The 21,205-nt window shown below is 37.7% G+C and overlaps 2 protein-coding genes across 3 annotated transcripts; both read right to left on the bottom strand.

Annotated features, from left to right (window-relative positions):
• Window positions 1-3: 3 nt before the first annotated feature.
• Window positions 4-2,498, bottom strand: LOC114745040 (probable indole-3-acetic acid-amido synthetase GH3.6). Of its 2 annotated transcripts, none has more exons than XM_028933181.1 (3): window positions 2,138-2,498; window positions 1,614-1,721; window positions 4-1,522 (listed from the first exon to the last, which is right to left on the bottom strand). In XM_028933181.1, the coding sequence occupies exons 1-3, from the start codon at window positions 2,422-2,424 to the stop codon at window positions 181-183; spliced, it is 1,737 nt and encodes a 578-aa protein (XP_028789014.1). In that variant the 5' UTR covers window positions 2,425-2,498; the 3' UTR covers window positions 4-180. The 2 variants fall into 2 exon arrangements, with proteins under 2 accessions (XP_028789014.1, XP_028789015.1); XM_028933182.1 differs by having other exon boundaries at window positions 1,614-1,791; window positions 2,138-2,217.
• A 654-nt stretch (window positions 2,499-3,152) lies between these two features.
• Window positions 3,153-20,986, bottom strand: LOC114745038 (piezo-type mechanosensitive ion channel homolog). The gene is made up of 21 exons (XM_028933180.1): window positions 20,900-20,986; window positions 19,896-19,976; window positions 18,708-18,867; window positions 18,464-18,621; window positions 17,743-17,899; window positions 17,443-17,629; window positions 16,605-16,720; window positions 15,713-15,797; window positions 14,668-14,883; window positions 14,410-14,587; window positions 13,729-13,857; window positions 13,435-13,608; window positions 13,091-13,324; window positions 10,540-12,075; window positions 7,683-10,168; window positions 6,470-6,865; window positions 5,771-5,929; window positions 4,727-5,245; window positions 4,295-4,439; window positions 4,043-4,187; window positions 3,153-3,855 (listed from the first exon to the last, which is right to left on the bottom strand). Exons 1-21 carry the CDS (start codon window positions 20,946-20,948, stop codon window positions 3,720-3,722), a joined length of 7,446 nt encoding a protein of 2,481 aa, XP_028789013.1. The 5' UTR covers window positions 20,949-20,986; the 3' UTR covers window positions 3,153-3,719.
• Between the last annotated feature and the right edge of the window lie 219 nt (window positions 20,987-21,205).

Raw genomic sequence — 21,205 nt, 5'->3', positions numbered from 1 at the left:
GCCTCCAGACAACTTAATCTTTCTATTAACGGTCTTCAGTATTCTAAAAGCAACTAAGCACCTTTGTACATCATATCACTAAATGTGATCAGATCGATGTCATCATTTACACAAATTAATTGAATTTCATATGGGATGGGCCTGGATGATGTGGCAGTAGTCCAGTCCATTCATTGGTTATCAGCCATCCAAAGATACAGTCACAAGGGCAAAACTTTCCAAGAGTTTGGCAACTTCCCGATTTCGAATAATCTTAGGTGGTTTATATTGACTAGCTGATGCTCCGTTCTTAATAGCTACTTCTGATAACCTGTCAAAAGCTCCAGGCCTTAGGATTAAAATCAACAATGGTCCTACCTCCCCTTTATCCCTCTGCACGCTGTACATAGCTCCCAAGCCCCTCTCGAGAGAAGAACTGCACCTTTGAAAAGCTGCAACTGATTCTTTCCATTTTTCCTGCGGAGTTGTTTTCGTATGGCCCTCTTTAACTTCTACAAACAGCTTCAACTGCTTTGGCTTCAACTCGTCATCCGAGAAACTTGAAAATTCAACAATCTCTATACCCACAGCAGTTCTGAGCGCAAGTTGAAAGTTTTCAACTGCGGAGATTAAGTCTTTCTCAGTCACAATCTCAGAATGAGTTTTAGGTGCTCTCATCACAAATTCCACAAGCGGAGATGAGTTATGGAAACCAACAACTCTCACTATATCACCCAAACGATAGCGGTATAATCCTTTGTACGTAGTAGCAACAACTTCATACATCTTCCCTAACTCTACATCACTAAAGTCCACAGTTTCTTCACAATAATCGTCACCCTGATTCATGTTGAATGGAAGAAACTCAAAGTAGGCAGCTGTTGGAAGCATTACATATTTGGTTGTTTCAGGCGCTTGTTTTATGTCCAAATTAATACCCACGCAGCATTCTGAAGCTAAGTAATCTCCTCCTAAAATAGGGACCTCTCCTGCATAGCACTTAAGCTTTGGGTAGTACTGCTTCATGCAGCCGGTGGTAACACACTTAATATAGCGTGCGTTAGGCCATAACCTACTTACAATCCCATCCCAGTCATTTCCTTCACAAGCCAACCTCACTCTCCTTGACAACTCTGGTTGAGGCCCGTCAAGAATTTTTCTAACCGATTCCTTCATTGACACTTCTAAAATTTCGTCACTTGCTAAACCACGGTCAAGATCAGCACAGAGCTGCTCCCATTTAGACTCCAGGAGATTAAAGGCTCTAATCAAGCCTGCGGCATATGGAGCTGCGATCGCATCTATAACATTGAAGTTCCTGAGGCCACAAAGAAGGTGGCAATACATTTGATGCTCAGCATTAGATCCAAGAATGACTTCTAGAGGACTAGAGAAGGAAGCGAATTGTTGAGAGGTAGCTCCACCACGTTGCAAAGGGAAGGAAGAAGCAGCCATAACTTTCAAGCCACTTTTAGTCCTAGTAATACTGTCGGCGTAGAGAAACAATAGGATCTTGTTGACCGTAGGCCTTGGACGAAACAGCCTATATGCAGATTTAAAAACTCGTCATACTAAACAAATATAAATCCTTCAAATCCTAGTCAAATTTGAATATGATTTGATGGTTAATCTACCTCTGTAGGATGGATACGCTTCCTCGGTGAGCAATAAAGGAGGCGGCTTTAGAAATGTTTGAATCAAAGTGAGGGATCAGTTTTGGCTTCAAGGAACTTGTTCCGGAGCTGAGAACGCATAATTCATATTTAAGATCAGTATCCTCAGCGGAGGAACTTTGGTCAGAAGTTCCTGTTTCTGGTCGGCCAATAAGAGCAGCGAAGAGAAACCATAATACTACCTCCGGTGTATCTAATAATTTGTGGTTCAAATTGAACTACAGACTAGATCTGGAGCGGGGGTAGTAGAACCATAGTACTATTCCCAAATCATCTGTTTTTTCTTTTCAAAAAAAGGCAATAATAACAACAAAAAGTCGGCAATCGCGATACTGATTTCAAATTTGCAACGACGTTTCTTCCCATCCTCAACCAAAACAGACTTTCATTCCCGTGAAAGGATACCATAGTATTAGCAAAATGAAGTAAAACAAAATATGACAATTGGAATTTTCATGAGATTAGAGCCATAAGAAGATGCCTACCTGTAGAAGAAACAGAGAAGAGGATCAACAGAGAGGAGAGGCGCATCACGATCATTCATTCCATCAGCCAGTTGGTTGATATAATCAACATAATCATCGTAGCAAGACAAGGGGACGCATCGTCTGAAAGTTTCAGCGTCGACCGGCGCATCATAGCCTCGGAGGTAGGGCTGAAGATAGAGTACGCTGCCGTTGTGATCAAGGATGGAGCGGAGAGTCTGCAATTGGTGAAGCTGGGCATTTTGGGTGAAGTCCTGTAGCTTCTGTATAAGTTCCTCGTCTGTCATATTGAGGTGGCGAACGGAGGGACGAGTGTGTCCGATACGAGAAGCGTAGTATCAAGATCAATGCCGGTCTCGCGGATGTTGCGTGGCGCGATGTGGAAATCACAAAATTTTACATAACATGAAGTCGGTATAAAATAAGTACAGGAGAGAAGTTTTATTACGTCAAAGTACTTGACCAGAAGTCAAAGTCAGGGCGCTTTTAGGACGCGGTCTTTATTTATTTATTCACTTTAACAATTTGAGCCCTCGCCCCCACGCCACACCCGCCCCCGCACACACTCACACTCACTTTAATCAGTGTAGGGATAGAACCCAAAAGCTGAGATCAGGTGTGGGACGCCGATGGTTTTGACTTGTCTCTCCCTCCGCTCGCTCTCTCTCTCTCTTAACTGGCTAAAAGGATTGTCCATTATTCAATTCATCCTCTATGTTTTTTATCCGCTTTTATTATTATTTTTAAAGCAGATATAATTTATTAAAAGTCGTTTTAATTTTTTAATGGATAAGTATGGCGGTGCGTTTTAATTTTTTCTGGAATGAAATACTGCATCAAAGCATTCGTTAATTTTCATTGTAAGCTTACTTTTATGTTTTGCTTGTAAGATACTTTTTTCCTTTTTTTTTTTTAAATGGTTTGGATCAACAACTTATCAAAATAATGACAAATCTCACAATTCACAATTCTACTTGAAAATAAGGGAAAATGTGAAAATTTTATTAGCAAGAAATAAAATTTATGAGACTGTCGATATTTCCTATGTATACAACTTTATCAAGTCGTTTTCATCTATAAAATATGTTTTCCACATGCAACGACCAGCAAGCCCCAAGTCCGAGGGAGTGGGCTGGGGGAGGAGCGAAGCGGCTGAAAATACTACCTCGCTACAACTAGATCGAATTAGCTGCATTTTACACTATTTACATGGTACAATCCAGAAACAATCATTTAGGATTGGAAACCTAAATATTAAATACGGTCGTGATATCTTCACCAATTTTCGGATGCAGGTTTTGCTTTCCGAAGTTGCAACTAGCAAGAACATGCCCGTTTAGGCTGTAAAAAGGACCCAAAAACCTTCGACGTGGAAAGATTCCTCGAGGCCATGATCATGATATTATGAAGAAAATTTCCACGACTACAGCTCTGCTTTGTTACCTTCATATTTCTGGACAAGCACTGCCGCTTCGTATTGCGTCAGTCTCCATAAGAAGTTATATGGTTTGCCCACCAACATGGCGGGAAGTCAAACCATACTGGTGCTTTAAGCCTTGTTAGTCGTTAGTGACCGAGGGTTCTAGTCGGGTTTTGTATACTCAAGTAGCATGTGAGGGGACCTATATATCTTCACCAACGTCCAGTATAGTACCTCTTCAACTCCAAGCTCACCCTCTGCCCTTGCTGCATATATATCCTCGCAGATGGCTATCAACCTACATGAAAAACCATGCAACAAGCAATATTACCGCGTGCATCTCTATAAAATGGACGTTAACAATCCCCACGTAAAACATATAGCCTCTAGAATCACGTTGAACTAGTTTGACAAATTTGAAGCAACAACCGAACAAAATTTATCATATCTTGTATAGCCATTTTAGAAAAGAAAGTAAACGGTACCTGTCACATGAAGGGAGGTTCTCATAGGGAATTCTCATCCTTAAGTCAGAACATTGAAGTCTGATAAAACGGCCAACAGCAAGAACAAAGGTTATGTAGAGCCCCCATATGCTAAATTTGCTCAGTGTGTCGCCAAGAATACCCTCTGTAGCAGTATTATGAGATACTTTCAGAAGCATTACCCAAGAAAATAATTTGGAACCGACAAAGTACAGACATCTACAAGTGAGAAAAATCTCATGGCTAACTTACGCGGTGGGGTTTCCTCAGATATTATAATTGCCATAGGTCCCGTCAAATCTCCACATCCATTTGAATCTGATGAATTTATATCGTGAAAGGACCACCACTCATATTGCTCATGATTTATCATGAGATCAGCACTCACATAATTATCCTGCAAGTCAAACTTCAGCTGTCTAATAATATTTTTAGAAGCATTCTGAAGTTAAAACACCTATATACAGTTATCAGAGAGAAATGAAACTAATGCAGTTCAACATCAACTCTTCTATATATTACCTGTTGTCTCATTTAAATTCATCCGTAAATTTTAAATGATAATTAATATGTGGCTCTGATATACAAGTGCTTGAAATATAAAGTTCGTAAAAGTTGGTTTAATTTTTTTTCCCCTAAAAAAAAACAGTGATGATAAACAATATATACTTGGAATACGATTACCTCTACTTCCAGTGGTCGAACATCACCAGAACCAGTGACCCGGAAAAATTTTGGATACACATTATAAATCCTAAAGCTGTTCATAGAGCCATTAAGAACCTTTCGAACATCTGATTCTCTCGGAAGATTTTGTGAATCAACTGGCTTTTCAAATTTCACTAGTTCTTTCCCTTTTGGCCTGTCCCTCCAAAGCAACCAGGTAAAGTATATTTCCATCTCACTAGATGATCTATGCCAATCAAGTGAATGGATCAATCTGGTTCGAACAACAGCTGGGACAAGCCACAGTGTACTAGCATCAGCTTGGCAGCATATCAATTGGATATCATTCTTGTTATATGCATTTAAGTAGCCATGGGGATCTAGATTGGCATTAGACTCCAGATTATCCCATGGGATCTTCTCACACAGGGTAGTTTGATACAAATTCAACCTTCCACTTACTGTCTTGATGTCAACCTGAAAACTGGCATCTTTGATGGGGTTTGCCATGTTTGTTGGGTTACCGCTGCTGTACATCTGTCATTAAAATTAAGATTATAACTGGCACACGTTGATTAATAATGTTATGCTCAGGAAGAAAAAGACGGCCAATTGTGTGGACATAATCAGGCATAATATTGTTTCACATCTAGAATACTTGTATTATAATTTGTTGGTTAAATGCAGGGTTCTTTATTACAGGTGAGTTGCTTCGCATTGAGTCTAGTAATTGTCAGGTCTGTGTCTTTTTCTTCAGGCTTCTCTGCTATAAATGAGGATATATTGATAAAACCTAGAAGTATCATTCTCCTCCCTCCTGACCATAATGTTGCCATACTCTCACCTTTGGCAATAAAAGGTAAGAAGTGCAAATTAAAACAAACAAAACCATTCATGAACGAAACTATCACTCTTCTATTATCAAACTCAATGGTTGTGTGCGCACCAGAAAATGTTTAGCAAGAAACAAATGCAAGGAAAATCATTTTGGCAACAATACAGAGAATATCTCTCATCGCAACTAGCAATTCCATAATAATAAAGGCTAATGAATTTACTTACCAGCATAGGAGCCCATATAACACAGATTAATATGAAGAACAGGCATATTCCATTGCAGCATTTGGTCATTTTCGTTTGCTTCTCTCCTTGTTTGTGTGTAGCTCTATTCAAAAGTGCATCGCATTTTACAAGGTACAAACTTGCATTTATGTCCTCTAGCTGAAAAGGGCAAGAAAGATGTAATTATAATTTCATCAAGGGTTAAAATGCATTATTGCCCCAAAAGTATTTCTAGAGGAGCTATGGTCATTCTAAAGAAAATTGTGGTATAACGTAGCACATAATTTTTCAAAACTGATGTAATATTGTCAACCGTTTGTGCAGGTTGAGAGACTTTTCTCATAAATTCACTTTAGGACACACTTTCAAGGCAAGCCCAGCTAAAAGCAGATTTTTTATCTCCACTACCGGTGTCACTCAATTCAGTCTTGCAAGCAGTCAGTTCACATCTTTTAACTGCATTTCCATGACTGAAATCTGATGTTGAAATTATTATTACTATTGTTACCAGAAATATAATTCAAACAAGAATTTTAGCATGTTATATTTAAGATTCAATTACCTTCAAGCAGTCCTTGCAATAGAAGGTAATACTTATAATAAAACATGGATTTTGATTATTTAGCAAAATTTCCATTCCAAAGATGAGTAAATTCAAATACAAATATGATAATTAAATCACATTGTAACAAAGCCTACCTTTAGCCAGTCATACATGGTCAAAGACGTGGTTGTGCACGACCAGTCAAGCACACATCGCAGTTCATAAAGGAAAGGCAGAGCACGATAAAGTCTATATCCTAAATAATTGATTCGTGAAACTTCACTGGTCAGAAACTGGCGGTACAAAGTGCTCTTGTGAGGGATGCCATGCCGAATTTGTACAGCCTGTAGTGCAAGAGAAACTGCTTTTGCAAAATATATGCCCCGGAGAGCAAGCCCAGCGGCATGTTGCTGAAAAGGCTCCAATTGCCAGGCATACTCTGTAACTGAATATGTGAAGAGAATAAGGTTGAAAATATAGAAAATCACTTTCCCTGTGGCAAACGAACAGAGATATATTATGCGATCAAGCACAATCAGGAAGAAGATAACCTGCATTAAAGAATTCACTATTGTTAACAGTCCATTTACCATAGCAAATCATGTCAGGCCAGTAAATGCAGAATTATCCGGTCATTATAGCATGTACTAATGAAACAAATGAGTGACAAGAGCCATTAATATACTGACAGGGATCAAAGCAGGATAGAAACCTAAATCCCATCAAGTGATGTAGACTGCTTAATGGATGCTTAACTAGGATGGTTCTCCCACCTCAATAACTAGCTTTGAAGAGTGTTCCCCATCTTACTTAAATCCCTATCATTTGGTATAAGATCTGATGACAGGAACTAGGAAGCTCTAGAAAGAGCCCCGCCTGCAGAGGATTCTAATGGTTCATAGATCAAGTGTTGGCGCAGCTGGAGCCCATGAACATCCTATGAGGAGCCAACTGACAGGAACCAAGGTAGTGTGAGATATCTAGATCCACTATCAAGCAATATAGGCTCGACAATAGACTACTTATTAAAGGTAGTTTTCCTATCTCAACCTCTATTTTATGTGCCTATCATATATGAAGCAGTACAGCTCGTTTTTGTAACTTTTAACCTCCACAAAATTTGTTCTTGAAAAACATAGGGGGAAAATATAAATGCCCAAATCCTTCTGAAAAAATATGCAAAAATAAATTATGTTGCTAAAATTCTGGAAAGTTTTTTGGTATGAGAGATGTGAGGGCCTGCACAAGTATTGTCACACTTGACCTGCTTCACTCACCCAAACAGGCTAAACTTGTGCAAACATGATTCAGATTAATCTAAGTTCGTAAATATCCAGACCAGTTGAAAATGTTAAAGAATCGACATACCATTAAAATAAAGACAAACTCTTTCGGAAACTGATCTTCAAGCTGATACACATCTAGGAACTCACTTTTATTTTTTATGACAGACTGATAGAACATGGCAACAAGAAAGAAAACAATCAAATCTGCACAAAATATGTAGGCATACAGATCAAGTTCCCTTTTGCCTCCACCAATTACAGACAGTATATGGTAAGGAAATCCCCATTCTTCCACAAAACCTGATTGCTGCGCCTCAAGAATTTCCTTGGCTACATCAGCTGCAGGAGTTAAAGACCTGTACCATTCTGCTGAAAAGCACCCCATTGCAGGAGAGGCATAAACTACCTCTAAAACAACCAGTGCGACTTTGGGATTTTCTAGGCTTCTTTCAATGCTTTGAACATGAACCCTACTAGCAAAAGGGCAGAGATTGGGGTTCTTTTCGTTGCACCTATTGTTGTGGACATTTCTGAGTAACTGATTAATTCCAGACTCAATCCTCTCTGGCTGAATCCCATCTTCAGGCCAGAAATTGACATCCATAGACACCTGGACAAAATATGGAGGAGACTCTGCTCCTTGTGTCAGCGATTTCCAGTACCTAAAGGAGCTTCGGATTATCAGTTTTACCAAATTGGTTAACTGATTTATCAGATTCCGTGTTCTATCATGCCAATTATAACTAGTGGACGTATCTTTGGTATAGAGACCGTTTCTATGAAAGAACTTCAAGTCTGTGGAAGCCATCCATTCACCATCTTTTACAGTTATGGAGCTCTGAATGAGGGTGAATAAATAGACAAGAAATAGAGGAAATGAACTGACAACAAAGGATGACGTAATTTTCTCTGCAGGGAAACCTAATTCACGTAATAAGTGAGAATTAATACTCAACCCACAATGCTGGATGATGATTTGGTACAGATACTGAAGTAAAATATAAACCTCAGTATAAATGAGCATGATAATCCAGAAGATGTAACTTGGGCCTGTATTTACGCACAAAGCATACAAGAAGAGAGCTGCAAGATAAACCATTGAAAGCAGACTGAAGTTCCATAAGAAAACAAGAACAAAGCAACAGTAGCACACAATATCATTATTGGAACGCATCTGAGACCATATATGACGCAAGATACGTCCTAACTGCAGACTCGCGGCATCAGAACTCCTATCAGACTGAACAGATGAGGAACGTTCCAAATGCCGGGTCTTTTGACTCTCAATATCATCATATATTTCATGCTCCACAGGTGACTGCTCATTCACGTCTGATTCTTCTTGTGCAATGTTCAAAAAGTTCACCAAGTTATTGACTGCCTGATTTCCTATGGACTGTACCTGGGAAACACCATCACCTATCAATTGCACAGCAGATTTTAATGGGTTTTCTTTTGCTTGTCCTTTAATTTTTTCCTTCAATTCTAATTCTCTCGAAGTATCATCCTCTATTTCAGTAATCTCGCACCTAGAAGAATCCATGAGATGCTTCATATACTCTTCTACTAATGGAGTTTCCATATCCATGTTAGCAGGTGAATTGTGCAGTTCAATTGGAAAAACAGAATCCTCTCTTATAGTGTGGTCTAGTTTCCCTAGCATATACTCTTCTTTATCAGGAGTTGCAATATCATTATTTGAAGTAAGAGAAGTGCTTCTCCTCCTCCTTAAACCTTCATTGCTGTGAGAAAATCTATCACCACAATTAGTGGATGAATTCATGCTGTGGAGTTGTAATTGGAGGTTGAGCATTTCAGATTTCATCTTTTCCACCTGCATGTTACGCTGGCATTTTTTCTCCTGAGATTCACGAATTTGCTGTAACTGTTCAGTTTTCCACGCAGCCTTTTTCTCTTGCTCATGTACAATTGCACCAATTTGCTCTGCTTCCAGGTAGCGAGACACATAATCAAACTCTTGAGAAGAAAACATGTACGACTGAAGTGATACCAACACAAAAATGATAATCTCAACTAATGCAGATCTTGCTGTAATCCGAAAACCGTAATCATATTTGTAAAATCCAATGATCTCAAAGATGTAATATGCAGTTGCACATTTCCCAGCACTAAATCCCCCAACAAAAGGAGACTGATAAGCAAGAGAGAGAACAATTAGAACAAAATTATATATGCGCAAGAACTTAAATATTTTGTTCTTCTTCTTCAGTATTTCAAGTCTCATACGAAAGAATACCAGAGCAAAGGCAAGATAACCAAGATGTAGAATGTCATATTCAAGTGTTCCAGTAACCAATATCAGTATTAGCACAAGATCCAGCAGATGGCAATAGCAGTAAAGCCTCAGATAGTCAAGAAATGTCCACATGCTTTTAGTTTCGAAAGACAGATCTCTCCAAACAAATGTGTTCTTACGTTGAGACATAATCTGACGATAAGTTGAAGACCCTGACAGACCAGGCTGGCGATCAACACGGAGTTTAAAACAAGCAAGCATGAAGACCACAAAATAGCTTACAAAGATCCGGGGGTCATCAACAGTAAGTCCTAGAAGAAACAGCGGAACGAACAAGTTATTCAATTTGAAGGCTTCAATGTGCAAGACAAAGAAAGAAACATATCATTCATACATACATGTTAACATAATTAACATGAGCGTGTTAAAAGGTAACCCTTAAAAAGTTTTAAGAATGGATGTCAGTATGCCACTAGTTCCCTCAAGCCAGAGAGAAAAGTACTCTAGATTGTTATGAAGTGAAATAGGGGATTATAGCATCTGAAAAAGATAAAGAACTTATGACGCCTAATGCTTATGAAGAAAACTTTATAATGCCTTCAACTACTGAACTACTAGGACCACATGTAGAGGAATTAGAATTCTTCATGAATTGCATTCTAAACATGGAAGAGAGTCCTACCAAGCCAACAATTTTTACAGTAATGGAAATACTCAGTTGAACTTCTCCAGCAGTCATGGCAATGAATCTCACTTGGGAAGTGTGAATTCAATTTATCCATCCAAATGACAAAATACTCCAGGATGAGAATGGAAGCAAAGAAGAAAACAAATACAGGCCAGACTTTACATATAATTCGCCGACTCAAAAGAACACAAGCAGCAAGCAGTGCAATATACAAAATTGATATTGCATTCAACAAAGCAAAGCTAGCTAATAGTAGTGCTATCATGTTTATCTCAAGACCGAACAAATTAAACATATTCTCCATCCAAAATTTCAGATATATTTTTAAGAGACTCTTCTGTGTTTCAAATCGCTCCTTTCTCAAAGCAACAATCCTCTTCTTGTTCCACTTGTGACTCTCCTTTGTGCTACCCCAGATAAAACCAAATGAATATTTTCTACTGATATTGTCGGAACCTCCTGGTTTAGAAGATGCAGCATCAGCTATTTGAGAAAAGCCAGAGGATAAAATTTGCGACGAATTGTTCAAAACGTCTTCCTGTCCTGCAGGCAGTGGATGTGAATTGATCAATGGTTTGTTCCCCTCATTGCATGCATTAACATTATTGAATGCCTCATCTGTGGAAACAAATAATGGGCAAGGTTCTTCCCACTTTTCTTTGTTTAGAACTGCATTTGGCATCCTCTCCAACCAACGGAAGACATTGTACTGAAGGGTACAAGCCGCAATTACCAGAACTTTTCCTCTCAATCCTGATTCTAAACCCCAGAAGCCTCGTTGGAACACACGGAAACCCAAAAATAGAGATATATCATAGTGCTTCTGCCCAGGAAACATTCCAACCTGCTTACCCCACATCTGGAAGAGATATTCAGCTGCAACTAGAAACCCTGTGTATGCTAAAAATGATTTGGATGGGATCCTAGACGTTTTTGGTAAAGTGGAGCATATGACAAGGCCAAGCAGATATAAAAATCCAAAGGCACTAATTGGAGAAAAAGATGCATAAAATAATGCAATAAATAAGATCTTCTGGCTGTGCCAAATAAGCAATCGTCTGACAAACCCCACAATCCCTGACTCCAGTTGATCAAAGTCATCCAGTCTATTATACCTGCTCTGCCTCCTCTCATAGCTATAAAGTTGCATGACTATTAGGACTGCCAGGGACTCCCAGATATTTTTGAGGGGTGATGCCTTTGAGTCATATCCCAAATAAATGTAGAGATCAATTAATTTAGACAACCACATCTCGAGGCTTGAGAAACTGCTCAAGCTATATACAAAGACAAACACCAAAATTGCATAAACTTTTAACGGAAACCATAGCCGTCTTTTGGTTCTCTCAACAAGTTGTCGTCCAATAATCCACAGAAGGAGAAGGAATATGTAGCCAAATGATACGCAATTAGGCCTCACCAGGTATACTGTGAGAAGAATAGTCAGGAAGGCAATGTAGGTTCCACATGATCGATAAATGGACAGGAACTTCTGCCCAATTGCACTGAGATATGATGCTATTCTTCTCTCTGTAAAAATAATATATGAGAATGAAACAAAGACCACAATCAAGAATGAAAGCCGTGGCATAAATGGTAGAAATACAAAGATTCTTTTAGTGGTGCGTAGTTTCAGAAAAAACCAGTACTTGACACTAATGTCTATTCAACTAATTTAACATCATACAATATTCCTACTGTATCCTGCTTATATCTCAAAAGAAGTTAGCTGAGTAGTTAAGATGCTAGCTTCCCGAATTACCTTTACCAATTCTCACCTAACCCCTAACGAAGCAATTAACAAAGTAACAGCTCCTTCCTTCCTGACTCTTCTTATCACAGGCATCACTTAGTTTCTCTATTCAGGGATCAACATACAATTGTACATAGTGCGACTATGTGAGTGACACTTTCCTAATTATAAATTCACAATGACATTATTACAACTTTTCCACCATCCAATTAGAAGCCATAAGACCATAAGCCGATCCTAGTTAATTTCCCTGCTCTCAACCACAAGACCAACAAGAATTTGGCATAAAAATGATAATTGTAATTGATGTCACCTAAAGTTCACATGCCTGACAACTTTCTAGGGTGCATCTCACTTGAGAGGATCAGTACATCAATGATATTAATTCAGTAAAAAATATTTTTTTTTTTTAATCAAAACTCGTTTTCTTGAAATAACATGAAAGTTGATCAAAAGTGACAGAATAATCTCCATTCATTAATTCCACTGAAGGATACAACCATATATGAAGAAGCGGTAGTCACTAAACCCTAGAATCCTAGATAACAATGCACGCTAGATGGCTGGAAATTAGGAATCTAAAATAATAAGTAAACATGACAGTAAGTATGTTGAAGTCTGGTCCTAATCTGTTGAACAGAAAAAAGATAAATAAAAGATAACAAACTTATGGGCCCCAGGCCCAGTAAACCCACGCCTTCGCAAGCAATCAGTACTCCACCACTCCAACAAAAGTCAAAGCACAATGAGCCACAAATTAATGTAGCATAAGATTCACCGAAAAATATGTACCATAAGAGAAACTGTCATGGCTGCATCTCACAGAGGAGGAGGCATATACAGACAACAGAACTGATTTGTTTAGACCAGCTTTCAAGATGCTAAATCCAATAGGAGGGCTAGGGGCATGCTGTACAATTGCTGAAAATGAAAATAACATCTCAAAACCGTGGTTATGAATTGCACAAAAGCAAGCAAGTAAAGTCACTTCCAAGAAATCCCAAGAACTGTCTTCTTCAAGGAGACCTGCATCAATTCACAATATGTCCAGTAGGACTTCTCTTATTACTTCACTAGTGGGATGGCAATTAAACAACGCATCAACATAGTTTTTAATAAACAAGCCCACTGCATACCTAACTGCATTAGGACTTCCATACTGATAGAGCCTTTTTTCTCCAAAGCAGAAGAGATCAAATTAATTTGAAGAATGTACAAAAGTGCAAAGTGAACTTCGCATAGAAGAATCAGAGCCTGCCTCATCTTTCTGCTGATGTTGTGACTCAAAAGATACATCAAGAAAAATATCACTGCATTGTAGACATAGCAAAAAGCAATCAGTAAGTTTACATTATGACATGGTACATTCATCTAATGGCTTAAAAGAACAAAGGATAAATGACAAAGATCAAGGGTTTGATAAAGCATACTATATACAGCATGGATGAAACCAGGTTTAATGGCAATGAGAAAGATCAATGTCAGCATGATGGCTCGAGAGCTTTTACGCAAACCCCATGCTATTGTGGCCACAATCAATACCTTAGTCTCTCCCTCCACTGTAATTAAAAATAATAATAATAATAATAATAAGACAACATAATAGAAACGGATATCCTACATATTCATTTGACAAAAATTAATTTGGTTGACAAATCAGAACATGCAAAATAAACCAACCGTAACAACTGAAGGAAAGAAACTAGCAAGGGTGGTAGACAAAAGTTTAGTTAGCTAGGTAAGTTGGGCTTGGCAGCCAATACACATAATGTTAAAATTAATAAGTAAATAATCACTGATACAAAGTAACACTTTCTTCCTTTGCTCTTCTTCTATGAGGATTTACAAGTTTTCCGTTAGGCATTCATCCACCAGACTTCACAGATTTTTTTAGGCCACATGTAGCATGCTTACTTGTCTTCCCTTAACCATTTGATACAAGTGTCAGAGGAGTTAGTTATAGCAAGCCAAAAATATGAATGTAAACATGCGTGTCTATTTGAGTTTAAAAGGAATATACAAATAAAAAGAGAAATTGTTCGGCAAAACTACAAACTAAAGAGGGTCATCAAGTTTTTAAGTAACTAACATGAAAAGATGGTAACTATTACCATTCTCAGAGGAATATTCATTTGAAGAATTCCCATCCTCGTGTGACAAGCAGAGGAATACAGAGTTGTTCACCAGATTACCCAAGGCAACCAAAATTCCCAGACAAAATTGTGCAAGCAAAAAAAGTCCAGGAATTGGATAGTGCCACAGACCTACCATCTCCCATATTTTCATGTCCTGGACACATGTGTGATGGAACAATTACTTGAATATAAGTTTATATATAATCAAATGGCAATTTCCAAAGAGATAATTACCCGTCCAAGTTTCCAATTCAGGAACGCAAATGCAACATTAAATACATAGGTGCTGACAGCCCACAAGAGAATGAAGACAAGCAGCAGCCCATTCAATCGGTGCAAACGAAACAAAGAAGGAAAGGCATAGATGATGTAGCCAACATAAGCAAGTAACCCAAATGCACATAAGCTTGCAAAATGAAAACTCCAAAAGGAGAGAGCAAACAAGGAGACCTGTGAAAAATTCAAATACTTGATAACTTATAAACAAGCTATCTCATTAATAATTAATAAGTGAATTAAAACCACATCACACTAGAAATCAACAGCTGCAAGTTCATCAGAGGGATTATCAAACAACATTATGTACCTCACAATAAGCACCTTCATAGAAGAGAAGGAACCAAGAGATAGATATATCCTTTAATAATACAGCTAGTGACAGGTCATTTGCTGTTTGCATATTGAATCCAGAAAATTAAGCGTATCTTTTCAAATTATATACAAAATAAAGCAGGACAAAATTTTGGCCACATCAGAGCAAAGTCCCTCTTCTGCTTCTGTCAAAATAAGAATTTGCTTCTTAAGTTATCCCAACTGGTGAATAAAATTGATTTTAGGGAGGCAGGAAGCGAACTCAATCCCAAATGCATCGTTTGGTATAAAGTTTCCTCCCTTAAAAGCATGATCCAAACTTTTATGCAGAGGACTTTCCTTCTTATAATAATTTGGGGGTCTTAATAGTTCAGAAAATTTGGTCAAGTTGCCTTTAACCCTTTTTGTGGGCACATCCACACATTGGAAGAGGAAAAAATACAACATATTTCTTAAATCATGACGAAATCACAGTGACTGATTTTTTCGGGAAAAATGAGAGACAAACTCATCAATCCCAAACAAAAACAACAATAAATCATATTGACTAGGCTTCTTAATAGTTTCATACTCTTCATGATTAAATGTGCACCATGAAATGAATGACTTTAACAGTCAAAACCATGACTCTAAATAATCACCAGAGAAAACATAGAGGAGATTATATTATGTTTTCAGGAATTTATACCGGGAAACCATACGTGAAAAAGTTGATGCTAAATGTCCGGAAAACAGATCCTCTAAGTAAAACATTTGTGTGCTTTACACCAGATCTGCAAGGTCAATTAATAACCACATAATATATTACTAAAGAGAGGAAAAGGAAACAACACAAAAATTAGAGACTTTTGGCAAAGTATTCACAAGCAGCGCATAACCTGGTCAATCTAGACAGGATTGAGACGAAATTATCAGTGATTTAAAAAAAAGAAAGGGGGGGGCTACTCCTGCGTCATCTCAAAGAAGGGGTCCCCATCTAAAACTATACTTGTCAACTCATTCAAGCGAAAAAAGAAGGCTTACTCATCCTCGTATTGAATCCTTAAATAGTAGTTAACTAATGTATCTCCTAGCTTATATTTACACAAATTAAAGATACGGATAACAAAAATGAGTTCAACATCAAAGTTTTTCCCTGATCCCCAAAATAAGCAACAGATATGAACGTGCAGCTTAGTTAACAAGTGGTAGCACCTACAGACTATCAGCACGGCTAAAATATTGGTACACAATTCTTTTAACAATGTATGTCAACTCATAGTGCTCTCAAAAGTTCCATTGCAAACCCCACTAAAAACAAAAGAAAAATTTAAAAATAATACTTTATCTTAAAAAAGCTAAAGGAGACATTTACCAAAATAAAGCCTTACAAATTGGACATTAACTCTAACAACTTATAATTTTATGATACAATGGAAACAGATTGTGACCTATTTCCATGACATGAAGAAAGGAAAAACAAAGAAAGAATTTTCTTTTTCTTGCCCAAAATAAATACATCATCCATTTGTAAGCTTTTGAACTATATCCTTATAAGAGAAGCAAAAGGCAAATCAAACAAATATATTTTCATTCTATACCTTGATTCACGAATGAAAAATGAGTGCTTAGACGGAAGAAGTTTCTCAGTCAAGCTACTCTCTGTCCCTGACATAATGAAATCCATCTCCTCCAAATCAGATTTGATGAAGGACAGCTGCATAAGAGGGAAGGATTATGAAGAGAAAACACTCTTGGAGACAAACTTAAGGTGCATATGACCACAAGCATAATAAGGATAATTGCTTGCACTCATTTATCATTAATTTCCTTGTTGAAAGCAGAATAACACTGATGTTATGCAAAAAGGAGGGAACCCCAAAAGGTGTTGTTCAAGCATCATAATACAATAGTGCAAAAAGAAAGAAAGAGACCATGAGCATCCGTCATTGATAGTTAACGGGCACCCAAGTAAGGTGCGAAAGCTTTCCTCAGAAGTTAACTATTGAGATGAGATAACCAACCTACTTAAGTGACCCCATCAAGCAACTCATACTACTTGATGTGAGATTTGGCATCTCATACTACCTCGATCTCCATCAATAGGCTACCCTTAGAGAGTCAATGTTCCAGTGGCAGCACTCTACAATACTTCACTTAGCTTATGTTGATCAAAACCCTCTCTCAATAGCCCTTTCTAGAGCACTCAACCATCAGCTCTGATATCAATTGATGAACACCCAAGTGGGACAGAGGAACCCTCCTTAAAAATTAACTATTAACTGTTTAAATAAGAAGCAAATCATTTATTGTCCTTTCTTGTAATTCTCTATTTCCTTTCATAATAAAGTTTCTTTTTCCCTCCCATAAAGAAATAAAATTACTATATTAAAAACTCAAATCCATATAAACCAATAAAATCTTGAAAAAGATACATACCATCATATAAAAACATATGAGAGAAAGGCTGGAACAAATCTTGGGCCCCTCAGAATTTACAGATATTTTAAAGAGACCAATCAAATCAGCCACTCTTTCAACTATACTTGGAAGTTCCACAGGAAGTTGATATACATAAAGCAGGAAAATATTGAAACCAGCATACAGTTGAAGAGTCCTCCACCACCTACAGAACCACATGCATATGCAAAAGCTCAAAGGAGTCTTGAAATGAAACAGTAAAACATGGCCTGGACAGACAGAAAAGAACATGATGGATAAATGCCTTAAGAAAATCACCTGAAAAGTCCAAGAAAGTTGCTTGTTAAAGACCAGTCCACAAGACCAACACAGCTACCAATGAAAAAAGGTAACGAAGCCCAGGAAGGATGGCCAATTCCAACAACTAGTTGAATAGCAGGTAATATCAAGCATGAAGCAACCCGAAGATGAGAACCTTCAAGATGACAAACAGAGAAACTAAATGAACTAAAAGAACTACAGCGAAAAAATGGTTGACATCAAGCTGCAAGTGTCAGAAAAAGGACTCCATATCAAATTAACACTCTGCTGTATAAATAACGAGAGTGTTTAAAAGGTTATGACAACAGGTCCAGATATTGAAGGAAAAGCTCATGAACAGCACACAAAATTGACCTTACATAATACTTTATGATGCCATAATGTTTTCCTGATTACTTGATACTTTTTTTCAAATATCTCAACACACACAAACATAACACCCATGGCAATCAACACCAGTAATTTGATATATTATTATCACATATTCATGCTCAATCCAACACGTCAAGGAATTAAAATTGTTCACAATTCATTTTACAATAATTGAAAATTACAAGATTATCAATAGGGGTCCCCCCCCGGGGCATCAAGTGCCAGGATGTACTTTAAAGATGATGGACTTCTTATTAGGCCTTAGTTCAACGGGGCAAAACCCACTTTTCCCCACAAAGAAGGAGAAGGAGGAGAAGAAAGAGGGTCAAATGAACTACTTACAAACCTAATCGTTCAATAATTGATAAGAACTGGCCCCAAGATGAATCTTGCCATGGGGCAGGAAAAAGTTTGTTTTCGTGTATATCAACTAAAGCTACAAAAATTAGAAGGAGTTGCGCAGCCAAGAAGTATATAACATAAGGGGATCTCCATGATTGAACTCTGCAAAAGTAAATTTTGAAAATAATAAATCAGTATGTCACGAAAAAAATGAATCAGTCAGTAAGTGAAAATGAAATCATTCTCACATCATAAGTCCAATCAGCTTTTCCCACCAAACACCAGGTATACTCCATGAGCTTCCTTCAATAGCCCATATTACTAGATAAGTCACTTGAGAAAGTATGACTAGTACAGAAAAGCCAACTATTGACCACAATAGCAACAAATGCCTACGGGAATGAAATCCTACAAAAAGGAAAAAAGTAATATGTTAGTGGCTGGTATAAGATGATGATACGAGCAGAATAATGAGCCAAGCCACAGTATCCAGCACAATGATAAACAACATCAAGAACACTCAACTGTTGGTAACTTCCTCCTGAGAACAGTCCATACTCATAAGCAATTGACTCTTGAATAAAAAATATAAAAATCAGAGTTAAAGGATGTGGTTCTGTGGGAATATCTGTTTTTCATTGTATTGTTGTAAGCATTTATTAGTTTTTACTCTCTCGTCTCTCTATGGTTGTATATATTTGATATACCATACCTTTCATGCGTATAAAAAAAAAAAAAATTCCTCCCAAATTCCAACAGGTTCATTGTATTTGGTGTGCCAAAACCCCATTCCTCTGTTACAACCCAAAACATACTCTAAACAGCAACAAGTACAGAAACAGAGATTAACACACTGAACATACAGGACATACTCAGGCATTCGAGAGGCCAGAAACTCTCCCTTACCACAGTTTCAAAATAAGGCCTAAACTCCCTATGCAAGCCCCATGAACAATATAAACTCAAAAAGTAACTTTCACTACTCCCTAATACCACCCATGCCCCTAAGCTACACTTAGAGAACGCTAGTTCAGCACTTCCCTTTCCTTATAGTCAGGAGCCAAAAGATAATTCCGGGGACCAGAAGAATAATCCACTCCCATTCTTGCGTCTTCCTCAATTTTCTCTTATTTGTCTTGGTAAACCCAGTAGCCCTATCAGCAACTAGCACTATATCATTCATCATTCACATATAATTAAGGAGGAATTTATATTGTCCACTGATGAAAAAAGAGAGAAATATGAGAGCTTTGCACTTGTGTTCCTAGTTATATGTGTGACATCACTTTCACAACCACACCCTGTCCCCACCCCAGGCCAAACCAAGTAATAAAAGAATCCCCAGAACGGACATGTGATTTGCATATTGCTGATAAAAATCACATTTGCAGCTTGCACATTGATACCTTCAAATGCAAAGGGAAATAGATACATACCTATTTTTGGTGCATTATATTGAATGATAAGAAAAGCTATCAAATCAACAAGAGAAATCAAGCTCCAGTTTATTAGAGCAGCTGCAGAAAAGAAGAGCATATAAAAGTCAACGCATGCTTCATTGATTGAGTAAATATCAATGTGTGTCCATATAACAATGTGAAAGGCGGTTAAAAACAGTTCAAAAATACATAAAAAGCTTATATTGTTCACTCTAAACATTAAAATTATCATAGGAAATCACACAGCATGGGTCAGCAGACCCTTACATAGCAATAGCTATTGCCTACTCACTCTTAACTTTAATTTTCCACCATGGTTCTTGTTTAAGGAGCGACAAATCTTAAGATGCAATCATCATAAGATATACCCCCCAAAAAATGACCAGAAAATATATTAAATTTCTACAAGGAGCACACTATGGTTCGAGGTGACAATTTTACACAAATCAAAGGACTCAACTCCACATTTTTCTTTTCGGAAATCAATTGAACTAAAGCTGACCTCATGTATTTGGACGGAACACAAACTGAGCGACAAAATCAGCTCCCTCCAACTTTTTTATTATCTATCTATATCGATTCACCGATAGGATATTATGGGTCTGTACATGTAGGAAATATTGGCTCCCGTAGGGACAAAATTTGATTTCAACCAGAAATCCAACCACAGTATTTATCCCGCAACTCAAGCTCCATAATAATGAACAATATCTGGTGTACCACTCATATGATGCATATACTTTTTTAGACTGGCTTATTTTTTTCCTTCACACAAGCCTATCAGCTATGGAAGCTATAAAGAAATGTCAGCCAATAAAACAACCCGAATTCAACAGTCATGTTCAAAACTATACCCAGCAAAACCTTAGATTTGATAGTCCCCAAGCTACCCAGTTCAACCACTTCAATTAGTATCATCTAGTCACTAACACATCGAAATAGTTCAAATTAGGGATAAAATGGAAAAAGAAATTTCTGGAAAAATAAAATTACAATTTTACCAGCTAAAAGAAGCACAGGCAGTACGAAACCACCAAGAAATTTTCCCATTGGAGGCAACACACAATCACTTCAAATCCATCAGCATCGAGACAATAAGAAAGGAAAAGGACGTTCAATCTGCTCCCGAATCGAGAAGAAACGTATTTCCCGACGCAAAACAAACTCGCCGGAAACTACCAACTCGCAGTCGCAAAATCCAGAAGTGGATTACCTCTTTTCTTCGCCGCAAAAAGAAAGGAAAAACAAAATGTGGTCATGCGCGTAATTACGGGGAAATGTAATCCCTATCAGCTCTCAAGCAGTCT

This window comes from Neltuma alba, unplaced genomic scaffold (assembly GCF_004799145.2).
Source record: "Neltuma alba isolate B1F8T4 unplaced genomic scaffold, ASM479914v2 tig00004514_pilon, whole genome shotgun sequence".
In the NCBI taxonomy this organism is placed as follows: domain Eukaryota; kingdom Viridiplantae; phylum Streptophyta; class Magnoliopsida; order Fabales; family Fabaceae; genus Neltuma; species Neltuma alba.
Note: the sequence above shows the minus strand (reverse complement) of the source record. Positions and strands in the feature narration are given on the sequence as shown.

Excerpts from the sequence above, each read along its gene's own strand:
- LOC114745040 (XM_028933181.1), bottom strand. The coding sequence starts at position 2,424 with ATGACAGACGAGGAACTTATACAGAAGCTACAGGACTTCACCCAAAAT. Across the intron at positions 1,722-2,137 it reads CTTCTCTGTTTCTTCTACAG|CTCCGGAACAAGTTCCTTGA; the intron begins GTAGGCATCTTC and ends ATGCGTTCTCAG. Across the intron at positions 1,523-1,613 it reads AGCGTATCCATCCTACAGAG|GCTGTTTCGTCCAAGGCCTA; the intron begins GTAGATTAACCA and ends ATCTGCATATAG.
- LOC114745038 (XM_028933180.1), bottom strand. The coding sequence starts at position 20,948 with ATGGGAAAATTTCTTGGTGGTTTCGTACTGCCTGTGCTTCTTTTAGCT. Across the intron at positions 13,325-13,434 it reads GGAAGTCCTAATGCAGTTAG|GTCTCCTTGAAGAAGACAGT; the intron begins GTATGCAGTGGG and ends GAATTGATGCAG. Across the intron at positions 4,188-4,294 it reads ATCTGAGGAAACCCCACCGC|AGGGTATTCTTGGCGACACA; the intron begins GTAAGTTAGCCA and ends ATACTGCTACAG.